Source organism: Lycium ferocissimum, chromosome 12, assembly GCF_029784015.1.
Source record: "Lycium ferocissimum isolate CSIRO_LF1 chromosome 12, AGI_CSIRO_Lferr_CH_V1, whole genome shotgun sequence".
NCBI lineage: Eukaryota > Viridiplantae > Streptophyta > Magnoliopsida > Solanales > Solanaceae > Lycium > Lycium ferocissimum.
The window spans coordinates 43,185,855-43,206,799 of record NC_081353.1 but is presented as its reverse complement, the minus strand read 5'-3'; the positions used below and the strand labels follow the sequence as shown (position 1 = coordinate 43,206,799).

General features: G+C 33.3%; 1 protein-coding gene across 3 annotated transcripts; it reads left to right on the top strand.

Annotated features, from left to right (window-relative positions):
• The first annotated feature begins 4,190 nt into the window (after window positions 1-4,190).
• On the top strand, window positions 4,191-10,852 carry LOC132040533 (uncharacterized protein At5g65660-like). 3 transcript variants are annotated; one of them, XR_009410704.1, is made up of 3 exons: window positions 4,191-4,632; window positions 6,004-8,903; window positions 10,495-10,852. XR_009410704.1 is itself a non-coding variant. In XM_059431187.1 (2 exons), the coding sequence occupies exons 1-2, from the start codon at window positions 4,429-4,431 to the stop codon at window positions 10,606-10,608; spliced, it is 318 nt and encodes a 105-aa protein (XP_059287170.1). In that variant the 5' UTR covers window positions 4,199-4,428; the 3' UTR covers window positions 10,609-10,852. The 3 variants fall into 3 exon arrangements, 2 of the variants coding, with proteins under 2 accessions (XP_059287170.1, XP_059287169.1); XM_059431187.1 differs by lacking the exon at window positions 6,004-8,903 and having other exon boundaries at window positions 4,199-4,632; XM_059431186.1 differs by lacking the exon at window positions 10,495-10,852 and having other exon boundaries at window positions 4,228-4,632; window positions 6,004-6,295.
• Window positions 10,853-20,945: the final 10,093 nt, after the last annotated feature.

Genomic DNA, 20,945 nt, shown 5'->3' with positions numbered 1-20,945 from the left:
GTTTGATGTGATGTAGCCTTGTCGGCTCCTATCTTTTTGTGTACAGCATATATAGCAGCCTAGTTGTCTTGCACCGCTATTTCAGTATTTTGGATATATACACACACACACACACACACACACACACACACACACACACACACACATATATATATATATATATATATATATATATATATATATATATATATATATATATATATATATACACACACAGTTGGATACGAGTCAGATATGGGCCACCCAGTTATTCAGTGATGTTCAGGTACGAGTGTAGGGGCGCTTGGTCAATAGAGGTCAGGCACTCGTCACGACTTATCGGTTTGGGTAGTGACAGAACTGTAGTAAGACGCGATCGGGCGCATGACCCTCAACGATATCCATATGTATGAATGGACACCGCGACCTCCACGTGTGCCTACCAGCCCTACAAAACGGCGCAGCTGATCCAAAATCTGATCATACGAGGTCCATATAAAAGCCTGTAAAAAGAATTGAATTAGATAACAATAAAAGACTAAAATAGTAAAAATAAAATGACATACTAATGTTAAATAAAAAAAACTTACCGTGTCCGCCGTCACACGATCTAGCTTATCCCTGAGCGGGAGAACTCTGTGGTGCGTATCCACATCTCAGATTACGCCTCCCGTCTATCTCCACGCGTAGGGCACCGCCCGAACAATACAATCAAGCGGAGGGTGAGCAGCTGTGAGCTGAAAAGGTCTCATCCTAGTCTACACCCATATCTGAAAGGGTCATTAAAAAAATGCTTATTATTCGTCGTTTCAAAAAGCTAGATTTAGAATAAAATTACACACACTTAAATATATTACCTGGAGGAGCGGGAAAAAAGCAGCGACATCGGTCCTCGAGCCCATAGACGCTCGATAGAAGCCTCGATACATGTAAGCCAGAACAACAGCGCCCCAACTGTAACATCCCAATTCGCCCAGATGTTGCATAAACGACAGATACCTCAAGCTCATATGGAAACCTGATGTGTTCGGGAATAGAATGCCCCCGAATATGGTGAGAAGGTACAAACGAGCACGTTGGTCAACATCCACCTGAGGTGTGTCCTCTGTAATCAGATGCTCGAGGTTTACGAGGCGCAAGTGAGTACCAAGGGAATGTATCGACACTCGAGTCTGTCCCCATATATCACCCTCCTGAGGCACGAAACCAGTGAGTCTAATCAACTCCTCCCGATACGACGGTATCTCCTAAGGCTCCTCAATATACAACACACGTCCATCTACCTAAAGACCGTAAATGACCTCCACATCCTGAAGGGTGATAGTGGCCTCACCAGTGCGGAGATGAAATGTATGGGTCTCCGGTCACCATCGCTCAATCATGGCCATCACAAGAGCCCTATCATGCTGTACCCGGCCAGCAGCAACACAACGGTAGAAACCGCCCTGATATAGTATATCTAAGATGCGATGATGTGAGGGCCGAGCGTATGAAATATCTCATGCTTGTTCCATCAACCCGGGACGGAACAAGCGGCCGGTATCTATATATGCATCCCATACTAGCTGGGACCTATGATGCTACTGTAGATGAAGTACTTCTGGCTCGAAGGACCTCAGATGAAGGGGTTCAGGATCCATGGAGGTGTCGTATTTGTTTTACGCATTTTTAATTAATCATTAACATGTAATATTAATTATGTAATCTTTTATCGAAAAATTATACTAAGGATGTTCAATTCTAAACTAAAGATGTTCAATCCTAAATTAAGGATATTCAAACCTAAACTAAGGATGTTCAATCCTAAACTAAGGATGTTCAATTACTAATAGCATTAATCAAACAATTAACAATTAAATAAATTAACAAATAAATATATAAAGATTAGTAATTCATTATCAAACAATAAACAATTAGCTAATCAAACAATTAACAAATCTTTCACAAACAAAAATATAAATATTAACAATTCATTATCAAATAATTAACAATAAGCTAGCAAACAATTAGAAAATAATTAACAAATAAATAATTAACTAATCAAACTATTAACAAATAATTAATAGATAATTAAAAAAATAAACAATAGCTAATCCGATAATTAACAAATACTAAATAAATAATCAACAAATAAACAATTAGCTAACAAATAATTAACAATTAATTAATAAAAAATTAACAAATAAATAATTACCTAACAAACAATTAAAAATTAATTAATAAAAAAATAACTAAAAAAGGGGCAGTGGACAGCCCCCATTTGCGCAAAAAAAAAAAAATGCATAATATTTTTTTTCGAAATCCGCAATTATTACACAATAATCATGCTTAGGATAATAATATATTTAGCAATGTAATAGAAAATTCATAGTGAAATACCTAGATTAAAGGTTGTTTTTAGTTTTTGAAATCGAGTTCTACGCCGCTTTATTCAAAAATCAAAGCTTTGAAACTTGTTCCTTGCCTTAAATATACCAAGAATATTGAGTTTCGGGTTAAAAAAAAAAATACGAAAATGACGTATTTGGAATGTGGGACCTCTGGTGTTGAATTTTAATGGCATTTTTTTTTTTGTAAAGGGAAAGGGGGGACCAATCAGTTGGGAATATGGTGGGTCGTTTGGTATACCTCTATTGCGCACTAAATTAGTGCGCAAAGGGTATTTATGTCTTTTTCTTAATAGGGTATTTTGATACCTCCGACCATTTTTTGAGTCATTTAAGTTGCGGACTCTGTGCTTAGGTTGTCAAAAAATTACGTTAAAATGTCTATTTTAAAAATATTACGTTATATACCTTTTGGGGACATTCACACGTTGTATAACTTAACCCCATATTTTGCGATTGTATACCTCGAATTAATAGATATAACGTTCATGATTGTTGCAGTATAATTTCTTAAGAGGAGAACTATGCATCAGGCGAGTAAATATAGCCTTTAATCAAAGGTTTACGAGCTGCATCAAGAAAAGCAGATGAACTTCTGAGCATGTTATTCTATTTTCTTGCAATTGGTTCACAATTTTAAATTTTAAATCCATAATGTTACGATATTGTTTTATGTCAAATTAGGCATTGGACTAACTCACACCCCAAAAAGATAGCTCAAAAGGAGAAAGATTGTCCAAGTCTTATAATGAGCATTGTCCAAGTCTTATAATAAGCCCAAAATTCGCATATGTCATCGATGTGGTATATTCTCTTCATTGTATTAATTCTTATGTCATGTCGGAAAATGAGATACGAAAAAGGGTATAATTCGAAAGTGGATTAGCTAGCTGGGGCCTAGGAGAGTAGAATTATTCATGTGCCCAGAAAGGACAATTACCTAATTAAGCAAATTAAAAGTTTGAAGTTACTTATAGATTTAAAAGTGCACTAAGAAGAAGGCATCTCATTAATTGACCTTTTTTCCTGCACGTCTCATTTAAGAACGTTTTATGTTTATCGCACTTTGTTTTGCTTATTCATTTTTGCAGTGACGACTAGGAGACAACCTATACTACTTGTGTATATAGTCCACACTCCACTATAAAGGTGATATGGTTTGCACCACTATAAAGGTGATATGGTTTGCTGATTCTACTTTTTTTGGTTTTATAATTTGATTTGGGTCTCCTGCTGATGTTGAGATTATGTTAACCAAATTATCACGAAAGAAAGTGATTGTCATTATCGAATAAAAAGTTGCACATGCACTTTGCACACTCTTAAAGTGCTTGTTTAAACTGGAATTAAAATCACCTTCAAATGCCTCATGGTAGAAAGAGTGCATTAACGTTCATGTTCTATTGATTTGATGTAAATGATACAAAATTCATATGCAAATACAATACTCCCTTTGGTTCCAAATAAGTATTTTGACTAAACTTGTTCTTAATTGAATACTCCTTAATTAATATAATTTCTCGATTACATAAAAAAACACTCATCTAAATAAGGGTAATCTGTAAAAAAAATAATCAATTCCCTCTTGGTTATGTAAGTAGACACTTATTTTAAAAATAAAAAGGCTAATTGAACACTTATTAGATCCGAAGGGAGTAGATCAGTAAATGTGAGTAAGTTTTTAATGTTTCACCTGTGATTACATTAATTATTGGTGAGTGGCTAGGAATTGGACCTTATAGAACGAAGGTTCAACGATGGTTCCTTTTTGTAATTGGACTTTATAGTAGAACCAATATATTCCTTCCAACAAATTAAACGTCTCAACGTTTAGTGCCCCATCACATCATCTCTAACCACACATTAATGGTACGGTTTCATGTACTTCTCAATATTTTCCTCTATAGTCCTTTAATTCACACTAGCTCCATCCATATAGTAGTGGGAACAAGTGTACTTTATAAATTTATCTTTATTTATATGGAATCCTTTAACAATAATCCCCACAATTCTCCAAAATAGATTTGTATATCCTTGTAGAATTTAGTTGCTACCTAGCTGAATGTCATCTTCTTCACGGCCTAATTTATCTTTTCCTCTAGGCTTAGCCCTTCTTGTTCTTGTCCTTGTTTGTATGATTGGTATATTTTCATGTTGTTACCATTGGGATAAGCTTCGATCCTTTCTTTGCTATTCAACTTCTGCTCATGATGATCAATCCTCATCAGATGGATCAAATGTTTCAGCTAGTTCTAAATCTATTCAGGTACTATTTATTGCTTCCTCTTCATTTTCTTGTTTTTATTAATTTGTAATCCCATGGGGGTTGTTGTGGTGTGAACAAGGAAAAAAAAAAAAAAGAAAAAAAAAAAGGAAGCTATGTATAATTAGGCATACCTTTAATGGTACAAAGGCCTATTGAGAAATTCCTGCAGGCTTAATTAGTTCAAAACGGATGAAGTGTCGTAACCTAATAACTGATATTAAAGTCAATAGTTCAGCAATATGAGACTGAGTATGATGACAGAGTGATGTCACGGGACCCAACTTGATCCCTTTGCCCGTCTATAAGCCTGTTTATTACTAGTACTCACTCGGTCCCAGTTTATGTGGAACGTTTTGAAATTTGAGATTCGAACAAGTTTTTTTTTTTTTACCGTAATTTTTTCACATATCTTTTAAATATTTTGAATTGTAAATTATTGCAACTTAAGTACTTTTTACTTAGTTTCCAAATATATAAATTTATTTCAAAAAATCTAATAGTTCTATGTCCGAATTCATGATCAAAATTAAACTGTTTTACTCTCGAGATCCAAATTGTACCACATAAATTGCGAGTACTACTTTTCCCATAGCTTGTTGAATACACAAAAGAAACCTATGGGCTTTTGTGGCCATAAAAATACCTGATGATATGGGTGGCACACGATGAATTAATAAATTAACCCATGAATCTTGGTGGTAGCATGCGAAACTTATAAGTTTGAGAAGAAATTGTTAGGTGTGTGAACATAGTTAGCTGGAAAAAAAAAAGTTACATATAAATGGTATGACTATACTATTAATAATGTGAGACTTTAAGAAAAAGATGGAACAAATTGCACAAATTATCCTTCAAAGGCTGATCTTTAATTTTTGGCCCTTTGGCGATCAATCTTATGCCTAGTGCTGGTGCATAAGTTATTTAAGGACATAACTTGAGGCATACGTAATGAGATATTATGATGCGAAAATATAAATTTATGTCTCGCGAAAAAGTTGTATGTTACGAGGGACAAAAGTTAATGACCAACACAAAAGAGGGACAAAAGTGTCAATGACCCAAAAAAATGGGGAAAACTATGTATATATACATGTTAAAAAGAAATATTTCTGGCTTGTGTGATAGTTTTAAATTCTAGTTACAAAACATTGATGCCATATGTATATACCATATTAGAATATCTTTGGATTATTTATTCCAACGTGGTTTATGGGTGATGACAAGGGACAGGGAGATCCATTAAGAAGTAGTATAGGAGTCGGGCTTCGGGAAACATAGCTTCTAAAAACCCTCCTAAACTTGGCGTGTTTTCTTCCGGATCCCTCTTAAATTATCAGTAGTCTTAATTACCTTGAACTTGGTTTATTTTAGGGGAAGGAGCAGAAAAATGGGGAGAGCTTGACAATAATATTGATGCCGGGAGATGATGTTCCAAAGTTTGTGGCTTTGCCTACTCCTCGTGGGTGTACACTCCAACTCAATGCTCTAGTATAGACTGTAGTACAGATTTTCATGTAATTGATAGCTTCAGAATCAAATGAAATATGTGTATATATAGCTTATAAGCAGCACAGAATTTAAGTATAAATCTTACCAAAAAATAGACAATTTGTTTACTTCTTGGCTTTAAAATCCAATTTAACGTTGTATTGGATTGTGGACCCTTTAATGGCTTAATTTCTTCTCTTTGATGTATGATCTATATCTGGATAAGGTTATAAGGCAAGGTAAAAATGGAAAAGACTTACTTTAGCTCGATATTTGTACCAAATCATGTAATGCAATACATATAATGTATTATATAAAGTTTTAAAAGTTAATCATGGTTAATTAATATGCAATTCTTTCGTCCCATTTTAGGTGGCTTTGTTTGACTACGGGTAAACTTTAAGAATGAAAGAAAGTATTATGAAATTTGTGGTGTAAAATAATTTTATTTGTGTGGATAAAATGAAATTGTTTCAAATTATAGAAAAAATATCATTTGTTTTTTAAAAACCTAAAAAAAAGTGTATTTATTATGAGTATTCTTTTTTACAGCTACGACTAGCAGACAATCTATATTGCTCATGTATAGTCCACTTAAAGATGGTTTGCTGATTCGACTTTTTTTGTTTTATAATTTGATTTGGGTCTTTGATGATGTTGAGATAATGTTAGCCAAATTTCACAAAAGAAAGTGCAGTTTCGTCTGGCAATTGAAATGTTACACACATGTAATTTGCAAGGGTTACATTCTTATGCGTGTTTAAACTTGAATCAATATTACCTTCAAATAACACGTGGCATAAAGAGTGCATTCACTTTTATGCATCTGTTGATTTAGTATAAATGAGAAAAAAAAGTCATGTGCAAACACAATAGTTAAGTGAGAAAAATTCATATGCAATACATATCACACGCATCTATTAGTTTGATATAAATGTGGGTAAGTTTTTCATGTTTGACCTGAATAAATTATTTATTGATCAGTGGCTAATGATTTCACATTTTTAGACCCAATGAAAGAACTAGTGATTTTTCCATTACACAAATTTATTCTTCTCAAAAGTTGGTGTGCCATCATATCATCTTAATTAAACAACAGATAATGGTACGGTTTCATGTACTTTTCATTTTCCTCTATCCCTTTAATTTCCCACTACTCCATATGGTAGTGGAAACAATTCTAATCTACAATTTTATATTTCTTCATATTGTTACGGGGAACGAAATTGCGTACTTTTGGGAGTTTTTTTTTTTTTTTTCAATTGTGTGATAGTAGAAAATGGTTCCCAATTGATAACGGACTTAATATAATTAACAATAAAATAAGGGCACCTTGGCAGGTCAAAAATGTCGTTGATCATTTTGGTAAACGTTTAAATAGTGATAATTTTATTTTATTTTTGCCAATACCTATAGAGAGGGGCAGAGGGCAGTATGCTTTTTGCAACTAGCCAATCTGAGGGAAAAATGAAAGATCGCGTTATATTTGAGGAAGCTACCTCTTTATGACAATAAAATTAATATTGAAAATTAATCAAGATAACATCCCAATTTTCAGGCTAAGACCAACAAAGATTCATTTTGTTATTAATAATGCCAACAATAGATAGTGTTGTGTCTTATAAAGTTCTGTTAACTACGTGTATATTACCTTTTTGTGAAGCTCTTTGTATACAAGATGGAAGGGAGGAAGTTTTTTGTCATTGTGTTCGAAACAAAAAATATTTCGAGCCCACAAAATTCATTTTATTTTTTTAAGGAATTTAATTTAATTTCCTCACGGTATTTGAGATATTGAGTAATTTTCTCCTTGGATAGAACAGAGTCACCTTGTTGGAATAGTAGCACTTCAAATTCCAAGATACTTCGAATGCAAAAAAGGGAATAAATCACACTTCCATTTGCAAATAAATGCAGAAAATAGAAGAAAATAAGAATTAAAATCGATGAAAATATCCTAGGCAAGGTGTTTGTATTTATAGCCAATGAATAGGTGAACCTCATGAGACCGTGCCAATTGATATGTTGAAGTGCATTCTCATTTGCAGCACAACTCAAAGATCATGAATTCGAATCCCATCCTCACTAGAAACCCAACATATATAAGCCTCCCATTATAGGCAAGCATCTTGTAATCAAATCACACGTAAGAATAAATTTTAACTTATCATTTTTCACCATATTTTGGAAGCAAAAATTTATATCCTCTGATTTCCTTGGTTTACTAATTAATTTATTTTATATTTAGCTTGGGTGCTTACCTAACCCCTACTACGTTTACTTTTGATTTATTTAATTAATTAAAAAAAGTAGTGCTTCATCATATATACATCTCAAACGACAGATTATACTGTACGGTTTCATGTACTTTCCATTTCCTCGTCCTTTAATTTCCCACTACTCCATATATGGTAGTGGAAACAACTCAACTTTGCAATTTTATATATCTTTCTTCAAATGGTATCCTTTAATAATCTCCACCATTAAATATGCAAATTAGATTTGTATATCCTTATAAAAGTTAGTTGCTAGCTAGCTCAATGTTGAATAATTCAGAATCTTCTTCTTCTTCTTCACGGCCTAATATAGCTTTTCCTTTAGGTCTAGCTCTTCTTGTCCTAGTACTTGTTTGTATGACTGGCTTATTTTCTTGTTTCTACCATTGGAATAAGCTTCGATCCCTTCTTTGTTCTTCAACTTCTTCTCATGATGATCATCTTGATGAAGATGATCAATCCTCATTTGATGGATCAATAGTTTCAGCCAATTCTAAAACTATCCAGGTATTGTTAATACATCCTCTTTATTTTTTATTTTTTTTTGTTTAATCCTTTGGGGCGTGTGATGCACGAATAATGTACCATATTGGTATCTGGGAAAAAATATTAGTATATGTAATGTGTAGTAATATTCTTAATGGTGGCCGTAAAGAAAAGAATTAGGAGTAGGTAAAAAAATTTGCGTGGATCGTCCTTCTTTTGGGGTGGTCTTTAAATGTTGCCCCTCATATGTGTGGTCTTTAAGTTTTGTCTTTCGCTTGAAAATGTGGACGAATACTGAGGTTCTGGGTTCGAACCCCCGCTCAGGCATAAAATAAAAAAATATTTTCGCAATGCAAGGCCTGGGCGCGTGTATGCCGGATTCGGCATACACCTCTTAAGGAATAACTAAAGGTATGCCGGACCCGGCATACTTATGCCTTATAGGGCAGACTTTTAGTTAAAGCATAACTAAAAGTCTGTCCCATAAGGCAGAACTTTTCCTTAAGGCATAGTTTAGTATACCTTATGGGACAGACTTTTAGTTAAGTCATGGCTAAAAGTATGCCCCATAAGGCAGAATTTTTCCTTAAGACATAGACTTTTCCATATAAGGCAAATTTTTAGTTATGGCTTAAGAAAAAGTTCTGCCTTATGGGGCATGCTTTTAGTTATGCCTTATGGGGCAGACTTTTAGTTAAGGTATAATTAAAAGTATGCCCTTAAGGCGGAACTTTTCCTTAAGGTATAAACTTTTCCTTATAGGACGGAAGTTATAGTTATGCCGGGTCTGGTATAACTTTAGTTATTCCTTAAGAAGTGTATGCCGGCCGCGCCCAAGCCTTGCCTTGCGAAAATATGAGCGGGGGTTCGAACCCAAAACCTCATGATTTCTACGCGAAGCTCAGGGTCACAACCGCGAAGGGCAAAAATTAAAGACCAGGAATTTGAGGGGCAACAAATAAAGACCACCCCAAAAGAAGGGCAATCTTGTGAATTGCCCTATACAAGCTGTAGTAAACACTAATGGCATGAGGGCTTTTGGAAAACCTTATGGGCTTGGGTCAAAATTAATCAATATCACATTATGTTAAGAGTATCTTTGTACTGAGTGATGACATGGGGCTTGACTTACTGTCATTGACCATCTGCGCTGGCCGATTTATTACTGCAGTTTTACCCGTAGCTCAGAGACATATACACAAAAGAAATCTATGGGTTTTGATGATGTTAAATATTCGGGTAATATAGGTGGCACAATATGAATCTTTGGGTTAGCCCATGAATCTCGGTGAATTATTGACTATACGAATAAAGTCTCATAATGGTACATGAAAAAAAGTAAAAACTATATATATGAATCATGCCTTTTTTAGAGCATCTTTGGCGACTTAATTATCCCAAGAGGGGGACATGGGGAGTTGTAACAAGTAGTATAGGGGTCGGGGTCAACAAACACGACTTTTGAATCGAACTATATATATAGCTAATAAGGTAGAGTTAAATATATATTTCAAACTTAATTTATTTTTAATCTAAATTTGACGATGTTTAAATTCTGAATTTGTCATTGCCGATACAATTTCTCATACATGGGGTTTTGTTTTAGGTGAAGGAGCAGAAGATTGGTGAGAGCTTGACTATATTGATGCCGGGAGATGATATTCCAAAGTTTGTGGCTTTGCTCGCTCCCTATCAGTGCACTCTCCAACTTGAAACACTTGTATAGACTAAATATATAGTATATATTTTTATGTAATAGCTTCAGAACCAAATGAAATATATTATGTTAATTTGTTTATTTCTTGTCTTTAATATTCATACTTATATTTGGATTGTGGACCCTTTTATGTCTTATATAAGGTTTTTCGGGCAAGGTAAAGATGGAAAATGCTTACCTGCATTAGCTTGGCGTTTACATTAAATTAATTAATGTAAAATATGTGTTGTATATGTATATAATTTTTTTAAAATTAATCGTGATTAAGTGATTTATATTCTCATATTAATATGTATTTCCTTCATTTCATTTCATGTGACCTCATGTTGATCAGTGTAGAGTTTAAGAAAGAAAGACTTTTGAAACTTGTGATCTAAATCAAGTCAGAAATGTTTGTATAGCTATAAATGCTTGAAGTAAAATAATTTTAAAGTTGCTCTCTCATTGTGTTATTTAATTGGATGATATTCTCCTCATATTTTAATTAGAAACAGAGAAATCTTTATTTAGATTTTAGAATAGCCTTTTTGTTCATTATTTTAGCTCACACACTGTTCAATGCTTCATATACTTCTATATTATGGCTTAACATTTGGGCTTCATTTGTAAAGTCAAGATATTCATAATTTGTCTTTAGATGACTAGCCGACTGACTTTTATAGAGGTGGCAAAACCAACTCATTTATTTATAATTCGTCTAATTTACCCAATTTTTAACAAGTTATGTTATGATTTGTTATTGACTTGACCCATTGGATCGAACTCTAATAATAACACGTCAAAATATGGAGCAAAAATGGGTCAAAACAATGTAATCCGATGAATGATCAAATTCCAACTCAAAACCAAGCATGTAAAATCAAATTTTGAGATTGGAAATTATATCAATTTGGTAGAATTTGGGAATTATATCAATGTGTAAATTGATAATTATGTTAGTCTAGAGGAATTAGGGTTCGGAGCCAAAAGGGTATAAAAATACACAAAAGATAAACCAAAAGGGGGGGGCGGCCAAAAATTTACATACCAAAAGGGGTATAACGTGGATCAGCCCACGTTATACCCCAATTTTTTTTTTTAATTGTCAGACCATTGAAGCCGTAAAAAAAAAAAACAATTTTTTAATAAAACGTGAATCCCTCCACGTTTTACAAATTATATTTGTAAAACGTGGAGGGATCCACGTTTTGCAAACATAATTTGTAAAACGTGGATCCCTCCACGTTTTACAAACATAACTTTTTTCCCGCACGGTTTAGGGTTTAATTTGTAAGACGTTGCCTCTATTTAAATCATATTCGGCTATGTTTTTAATAAAAAAAAATTATTGATTTTTTTAATTTTTAAAGCATATAGTTAATTTTAGTGAATAACTCAAATAAATATTTTAATACATGCAATAATTAAATATGTGTTATATATGCGATACGAAATAAAAAATAAAATATAAGTTAAATAAACGTCACACATTAACTTATTAATAAATGTTAAATTACATGATAACTATTAAATGGCACAAGACATGTTTTATTTTTTAAGATTTTGATTTAAACGTGTTATTTTTTAATCAAGACATAACTTTATTTTGAATATAAATCTAAGTCTAAAAAATATAAGGTGAAAAACTAGTTGTAAAGTGGTCAAACTTTAGATGGTCATAATTTTGCGCTCGGACATCCGTTTTACGCGTTTATTTTTTAATAAAAAAAAATTATTGATTTTTTCCATTTTTAAAGCATATAGTTAATTTCAATAATTAAATTTGTTTGAAAAAACTTAGTGTTTGACTCGTAAGGTTATTTTAGTCAACTTTATATGTCGAGAAAATTAGTCGCCTTTATTTTCAAAAAATTAAAATCATGTAAGTGAAATTGACATTCACAGCTACATTACCCCGTGATTTTTACATTGAAATCTATTGCATATCATCATCTTATAAGTAACTAAAACTGAAAATTTCAGGCCAATTTGGGGAAAAATTGAAATTGAATGGGATAAAAGGTGTTTTTTTAAAAATCGGCTCGGCCAAACCGCCGAGCGGCGGTTTGTCCGCATAGATCTCGAAAAAATACGCAAGTTCAAAAAAAAAAAACGCGTAAAACGGATGTCCGAGCGCAAAGTTATGACCATCTAAAGTTTGACCACTTTACAACTAGTTTTTCACCTTATATTTTTTAGACTTAGATTTATATTCAAAATAAAGTTATGTCTTGATTAAAAAATAACACGTTTAAATCAAAATCTTAAAAAATAAAACATGTCTTGTGCCGTTTAATAGTTATCATGTAATTTAACATTTATTAATAAGTTAATGTGTGACGTTTATTTAACTTATATTTTATTTTTTATTTCTGTTCGCATATATAACACATATTTAATTATTGCATGTATTAAAATATTTATTTGAGTTATTCACTAAAATTAACTATATGCTTTAAAAATTAAAAAAATCAATAATTTTTTTTTATTAAAAACATAGCCGAATATGATTTAAATAGAGGCAACGTCTTACAAATTAAACCCTAAACCGTGCGGAAAAAAGTTATGTTTGTAAAACGTGGAGGGATCCACGTTTTACAAATTATGTTTGTAAAACGTGGATCCCTCCACGTTTTACAAATTATGTATAATTTGCAAACGTGGATCCCTCCACGTTTTACAAATATAATTTGTAAAACGTGGAGGGATTCACGTTTTATTAAAAAATTGTTTTTTTTTTTTTTACGGCTTCAATGGTCCGACAAAAAAAAATTGGGGTATAACGTAATTTGATCCACGTTATACCCTTTTGGTATGTAAATTTTTGGCCGCCCCTTTTGGTTTATACCGCGTATTTTTATACCTTTTTCGCTCGACGTAGGAATTATATCAAAAAATAAAATAAAAAAGGAGGAGAGTTGAATACTATCTATGCGTAACCTTATATATAAGAGTTGAATATCGTTGACTTTTTCATGTGTTTTATTTCTTCATATTTTGAATTCACTTAGTGAAAATATCGACTTTGTCACTAACACAAACTCTTGTGATAATCTATTGTATTTAATTTAATGAGTCCAAATTAAAGGTGTCGTTCCAAATTAATCTCCAATTCTAGAGCCCCATTAGCTCCAAACGAATGTACACTTCTCACATGTGCTAGCTAATACCCAAATTAGTATTTTGGACTATTTCACATTGGTAATAGGTGATTATTCATTATTGTGCATTAGGAGAGCGTCGACAAAATTAAGTTAAAACCATGGTACGTAGTATAAAATAGCATTATTGAATTGATTCAATCATTTGTTTTCTTTTTACGTTTTAAAAGCAAGAATCACATGTTAGTAATATAATGGAGAAAATGTAATGAAACCTCAAAAGACATACTCCTGTGACAACAGAATTAAAGGGGTCTATGTGGGACATTTGAAAGGTTGGTCCAAACTACCAAATCCTGAAAAATTTCATCTTAGCCATGATTAATTTCCCAAGTTGAGCTTTCAAATTATCAGCATAGGTGGACCAGTTTGGCCATCCCTAAGCCTTGATTAGTATAAAGAAGAATATAAGAGAATCATATTCTTCTTCATGCTAAATATCGAAATAGTCATCCACTCAATCGCATAAACTAAACATACTCAATGTATAAATTAAATTTATTGACTAGGAAAAGTAACTAGTAAATTCGACTGACTTTGTGTATCTCTCGTTTATAAACTTTTACAAATTGGAAGTTCTTCTTGTTCTAAATAAGAATGAATCTTGTAACCAAATGTGCTCCTTTGGTTGTGGGGATGTAATCAAGATACATCGACATAGATATATTAATTACTTTTTTTTTTTTTTTTTTGTTCCCGTGATATCTTAATTCCTTGCCCTGCTCATTTTTTTAGTAAAATTTGGTTGCTTAAAAGATAAAATATTTGTAATTTATACTTCATTATTTTTAAAATAGAGTATTTTAAAATATTGGAAAACATTATGGACAAAGAAAAGAGTGTTAAGTCTTTAAATAATACTCTCTTTCTCCCAATTTATGTAATTTTTTTTTTCGACAGTCAAACACAAAAATTAACCGTGGTAATTATTTTTATGGTACATCATCAGCTATCCTAGGGAAGATATTATGGCCTCTGAGGTATGGGGCACAAATCACAATGCCTTGGCAAAATATCCCGAAATATCTGCACTTTTGAACAAAATCATCCTTCTAGGCCTCGAGGTCTTATAGAAAAATATCTATGTTTTTCAATGTTGTAATTAGACTAGCATTATTGATCAACTAATATAACATTTAATTGATTTTAGGAATATAAACACCCATCAAGTTATGCAAAAGTTTGTCTATTATCTGATACCGGTGAACAGCAATGCCTAAATAAAAATTAGACCAAATTCTCTTCTAATATATTATCCTTATATATATTTTTTACTTTTTTGCATAAAATATTGTATTGTCATTCACCGTATAACAATCTTTTTATCATCATCAACCATAGATATAATTCTTATATAATTATTTCCACGTACAGATACATTAACCAAATAACTTATAAGCTGGCGTTTGGCCATAGATTTCCGATTTTCTTTTTTTTTTAAATTTTTTTTTATTTTGGGTGAAGTTTTTCAAATTTTGAAAATGTGTTTGGTCATAGTTTTTCAAAACATATTTTAATTTTTTTTTTTAAAAAAAAAAAAACATGAAACATGACTTGTACCCATAAATTCTAAAAACTATCAAGAATATCCAACCGTACCAAACAAACATACTTGTCAATCCCAAATTATTCTTATGTGTTTTAATTTGTTGTTGAATTTGGTTTCAATACTTTTATTTTACAAATTTTGTAATTTTCTTTTTGAATCCATCTCAATTTGTGTATTTTTTTTTTTTTGTTAAATCTTGTTGTTTTCTGCATTTCAATTTGTGCAATTTTGAGACGTCTTCGGATATGGTGACTCAGTAATTAGTTATTGACATTACAAGCAGTGACATAATTTTTGGGATTAAAACATAGTGATTGCTTAGGAGATAGCTTCAAGCCTTCAAATAACTCTTAGGTTTTGAAGTATGCTTGATTAATGGGAGAAACATGGTAGATATAGATTAGTTAGGTCATAAATAGATGGGGGATTTCTTACAAAATATAAAAGTTTCGGCTAATTTTTTAAAATTTCGAAAAGGCCAATTGATAGATTTTGATTCAAAACAGGTTTGAGTCAGAATTTGGAATTTGAGGATTTGTTTCCAAAATTTGTTAAAATTTTATGACCAAACAAAGACTTTTTTTGAAAATATGCTCCCAAAATTTATGACGGGAGCTAAGTAAATGTAATGTGCAATCAACTGGTGCTAAAATTCTTGATTTTACATTCACGGGGTACACTAGATAGGTGTATTTCCTTTACTGCCCTTCATATGTGATAAACAAGCTGGTGGGACCGCACATCATTTGGCAGCAATTTATGTAGGGACTTTTCCTTTGGTCATGCTTGTGATTACTAAGCAAACATTAATGAATGGGATAGTAAGAAACTAATGAGTGGACTGCTTGATTATTATTGGATTGAAAAGCAAGGCATGTTTTTCTTTGTCGACCATTATAAGGTTGCTCCAAATTTAAGACGAATTTACCTACTTTAGATAGTAATAACTTACTTTAATTGAGTACACATGGTATATCTCGGACCACCAAATCTTAGATTTTAGTAATATAGATAAAATTCCCTAAATAATAAGTACGGATTCAGATTTTTTTTTTTTTGTTGGTAAAATAGCCACTACTGTATATTTAACATATATCTACAAACGGTGGCGGATCCAGGATTTTCATTCGGGGTGTTCGGAAAAGAAAAAAAAGCTAAATATACACTGTCATTTTTTGCCGAGGGTGTTCAAAAGTTAATATATGCATATAAACACAGGAAATTTACCTATATATACACTGTAATTTTTTGCCGAGGGTGTTCGGGTGAACACCCTGACCCCCAAGTAGATCCGCCCCTGTCTACAAAAACTACATTAGAGTTTATGGCATTTGAGACGTTGAGTTGTTCAGGGTTGCCACCCACTTGGGCATTACATAACAAAATATTTCTTTCGTACGCAGTTCCAAGCATGTCGGCCCAAAATACACTAGTTACAAACATTGGATGAACTGCTAGGATCATTACCCTTTCAAAAAGTCTTTGCTTTCCACCTTCCTTCGCCAAAAGATCTGCCACCTTGTTCTGCTCTCGATAACTATGCCTTAGCATCGGATGTCCCAGCTCTCTCATTAAGCACGTGCATTATGAAATGATAAACTTATAAGACAAGTGTCCCTCGTTAATCATTGTTCGTTATTACCTCGGTTGAATCTGTGTTGAGAGTCATGAGACTGTGTTCCAATGCAATTCTGAGTCCCTGCACAATAGTTGTTAGTTCAGTAAAATTATTGGTGGTGTGTGGAAGTCCTTTCATGTAGCCTAGGACCCAACTGCACCTATTGTCTCTAATTACACAGCCTATCCCTCCCACCCCCAGATTCCCTTAGCAGGATCCATCTGTGTTAAGCTTGTAGGAGTGTGGTTCTGGGGGTTCCCATTTGATGGAGATGATGGTTCTAGCATTGGGAGTTATGGTATGGGTGCATACTTTGGTGTACTCTATGGCTTGAGTGCTTGACTGTAGATATTTGGGAAGGAGGGATAGTCGTGTTTTCCATTAAAGAGTTTAATATTCCTGTTCAACCAAATTCCCAGAAACAAAAAGACATTAGGCTAGCCCAATGTATGAAATAATCAAAGTCTTCTTTTCTCAGTTTGTTCCAAGTACTGATCCAACTATCAATGTTAGTGAAGGAGGAATTGGTAATGGCAGGTGAATTGCATTGATGGATAAGACTTGCCCAAAATTGTTTGCTTATATAACACTCAAAGAAGATATGATTGGTGTCTTCTTTGTGGTGACTACAGGATGGACAAACAGATTAATATTGATGCCAATAGAATGAAGAAAAGCAACTGTGGGAAGCCTATTATGATTTAAGAGCCAGAAGAAGAATTTGATTTTGTTAGAGGCTTTTAGTTTTCAAATCCAGTTGAAGTTCATGATATGAGCTTGAGGACTATCAGGTGGTTTAGTAACTAGGAAAGAGTAGGCCGAGCTTGACCTAAACTAGCCATTGCTAGAAAGTTTCCAATAGTGGTAATCATCCTCATTTGAATTATAGTAGTGGTAGGTGTTGTTAATGATGTCCTTGACAGAGTTGTGGAGAACAAAAGAGAGGTTTTCGAACTTCCACACTCCATTGTGTCTTACGTCACAAACTTTATGAAGTTCTTCATTTTTGTTTAGAGGTCTTACCATCATCTCTCTTAGGCTAGGGCTATGAGGAATCCACCTATCATTCCAAAAACTGACGGTGGTTCTTTTGTTAGCAAACCATTGAGTAACTTGTCTACAATGTTTGTAACCTTTAGTACATTGTTCCAAGTCCTAGAGTGGTGTCTACTAAGGCTGGGTCTACAATTTATTGCTATGAGTATAGAAGCCCAAAGGGAGTCTGGTTTTTTAAGAAGTCTCCAGGTGAGACTAGTCAGGGTGGTTTTGTTCTTAACTTCAGTTTTTCGGATACCCAAACCTTCCTCCTTTTTTGGTCTGGTGATAATATGCCAACCCACAAGGTGCAGTTTCTTCTTTTCAGCAGTGGTTCCCCAAACAAAGTTTCTCTATGTTCTATTGATTTGCTGGTTGATCTTGGTGAGGAGCTTAATGTATTGCATAACATGGTTGGGAATACTAGACCTTATCCCCGATGTAATAGAAAATGTAAAAGCAAATTATCATATTGAGTAAGTTTTTTATGCTAATTCTCAGGTAGATAAAATGAGAAATCGGTGTAATAGAAAATGTAAAAGCAAATTGTCATATTGAATAAGTTTTTTCTCCTAATTCTCAGGTAGATACAATGAGAAATCGGAGTTCGGTCATAACTGTTTCAACATTTCTTTTCGCCACCATACTCTTCTGTCTCAAATTTTTCAAAATTTATGAACTTTTTTACCTGAATTTTTTTTCATCATTCGCGGTTAAAAAGGAATAGTCTTCGCTTTGGCAAAAATGAGTTTCACAAGCGGCAAAAGGTCTTTTAAATGGAAAAATAAAAAGGTGAGACGCTTCAAAAGCTAAGTACATTTGTTAGATTATCACAGGAGAGGGGAGTGAATATGGACAATGGAGGATCAACCATCATGAATTTAGGTAATTTTTCTAACTCAAATTTTTCTTGTTTGCTTTTTTTTCTTTCAATTGATTTGGATGGCTCTATAATTAGACAAAACATGAAACATGAAACATGAAACATGAAACTTAACTATGGGGGTGGGGAAGGGTAGTTTTGTCCTGTCAAAGTCTTTTGATATTTTCTTGAATATCCATCATCCATCTTCATCACACGTGAATTTACTTTTGTCATGTCAAATTCTATTTGTACATGGGACTCCTTTATTTGATTCTTCGAAAAATAACTTCTAGTGGTCGACCTGTTAGAGAAAATTATTTAGATTGCCTGATTTTTTTTTCATTTTTAGACGAAAATTTGTACGTTAGAGTACATTTTTTATTATTTTTCAAGAGAATGGAAAGGATATTATTTATATAGATATATTTCGATCACTTACCACATGGTGTAGAACGAGGGACTCACATCATGTGGAGCTATCCTGAAACCCCACATATAAGGACACATGATTTTGCAATTTTGAGAGATATATTTATGTTTTCATTTTAATTAAAAGTTCGACTTTATTCTTCACTTGTTAGTTTACTGGATGTAGAAAAGGCTAAAACGGAAAAGAAAAAAGAAATTTGTGTAGTTTTTTCCCCTTTGAGCCCTTTTGCATTCTAAAAATTATAACAACAGGACTTGTGTAGGGAAATCTCAATTCATTGGATCTTCGATACAATCAAATAGAAAGCCCCAAAAAGTGTCATTCTAGGAGCCCAAACTATGTGATAGAATTAATTTGAACAAATATGAGGGAAAATGTTGACTAGAATTGCTATAATTATGATTTTATTCTAGTTGAAAGATTGGGCCACTTTGATACAAACACTAAGGTGTTTGGTATGACCGAAAATGTTTTTCTATTTTCTCTTGTTTGGTAGCACTTATGATCTTGGAATCAGGGACATAGCTTACTCAGTAAACACTAGCTAATACATTACAATTAGTTAGAGGCACATCCAGAATATTTTCTCAAAATAGGAGAAAATATTTTCCTATGAAAAATATTTTCCATAAAAAATTGAGAAAAAAAGCTTTCCGGATTAATAGAAACACACTAGCACATTCCCAAACCAACCCGCACGCCGCACGCTCCACCCCCACCACCACCCTCAACACCCACAAACACAACACCACCTCCTCCACCACCACCCCACTCCACCCACCCCCAAGCCCCACCCCACAACCCCCACACCCCCCCCCATCTCACCCACCATACCTTCACCACCCCTCCCTCCAATTTCTTTTTCATATATTTTGTTTACTTTTATAAAAAAAAAATTATAAAAAATGAAAAAAAAAATTCTCCCACCCCTCCAATTTTTTTTTTTTTGTTATTTTACCCCCCCCCCCCCCACCCCCACAAAAACCTCCGCGACCCAACCACCCTCCAAAAAAGTTTTTCATTTTTTTTTTCAAAAAGTTTTTCATTTTTATTTATTTTATTTTATTTTTATTTTTGGGGTTTTTGCAACACCACCCCCCCCCCCCCAACCACGTACCTTCCAACCGCACCGCCAAAAGTTGCGATCGAATTCAAAATTTTCATAATTATTTTGTTTTGAGTATATGCAAATCCTCTTAAAATGACATTTTCAAACTTGTGTACCAAACACATGAAAATGAGTAGAAAAATCACTTATTTTTCAAGAAGCTATAATCTTGAAAAACATTTTCCGTCATACCAAACACACCCTCAGACAATTTGTTAAAATTAAAGGATCATTTGATCAAGCTTATCACTATCATTTTTAACATTTACTTGATTGTGATTTACATTTTTAGTTATCAATTAGAAATTATTATAAATTAATGAAAATTTTAGTTGTGACTTTTTAACTAGCCATGTTTTATGCCAATAACCTCTATATGTTTTTTTTTCTTTTTTAACAGGAACCTGTAGCCGCTACTCTTTGAGTGTGTTCTGGATAAACGCCGCTCCAAGGTAATAGTCCGCAAACCAAACAAGAGATGTAAAGCGCACTAGGCAAACCCCATGCGACGAGCTCGACCTACAAAAGCATGCAGGTGGCATCGAATCCGGGATTTTCCATTTGGGAGATCCCCTGCCAACCAACTCGGCCACCACAGAAG

Excerpts from the sequence above, each read along its gene's own strand:
- LOC132040533 (XM_059431186.1), top strand. The coding sequence starts at position 4,429 with ATGTCATCTTCTTCACGGCCTAATTTATCTTTTCCTCTAGGCTTAGCC. Across the intron at positions 4,633-6,003 it reads CTAGTTCTAAATCTATTCAG|GGGAAGGAGCAGAAAAATGG; the intron begins GTACTATTTATT and ends GGTTTATTTTAG.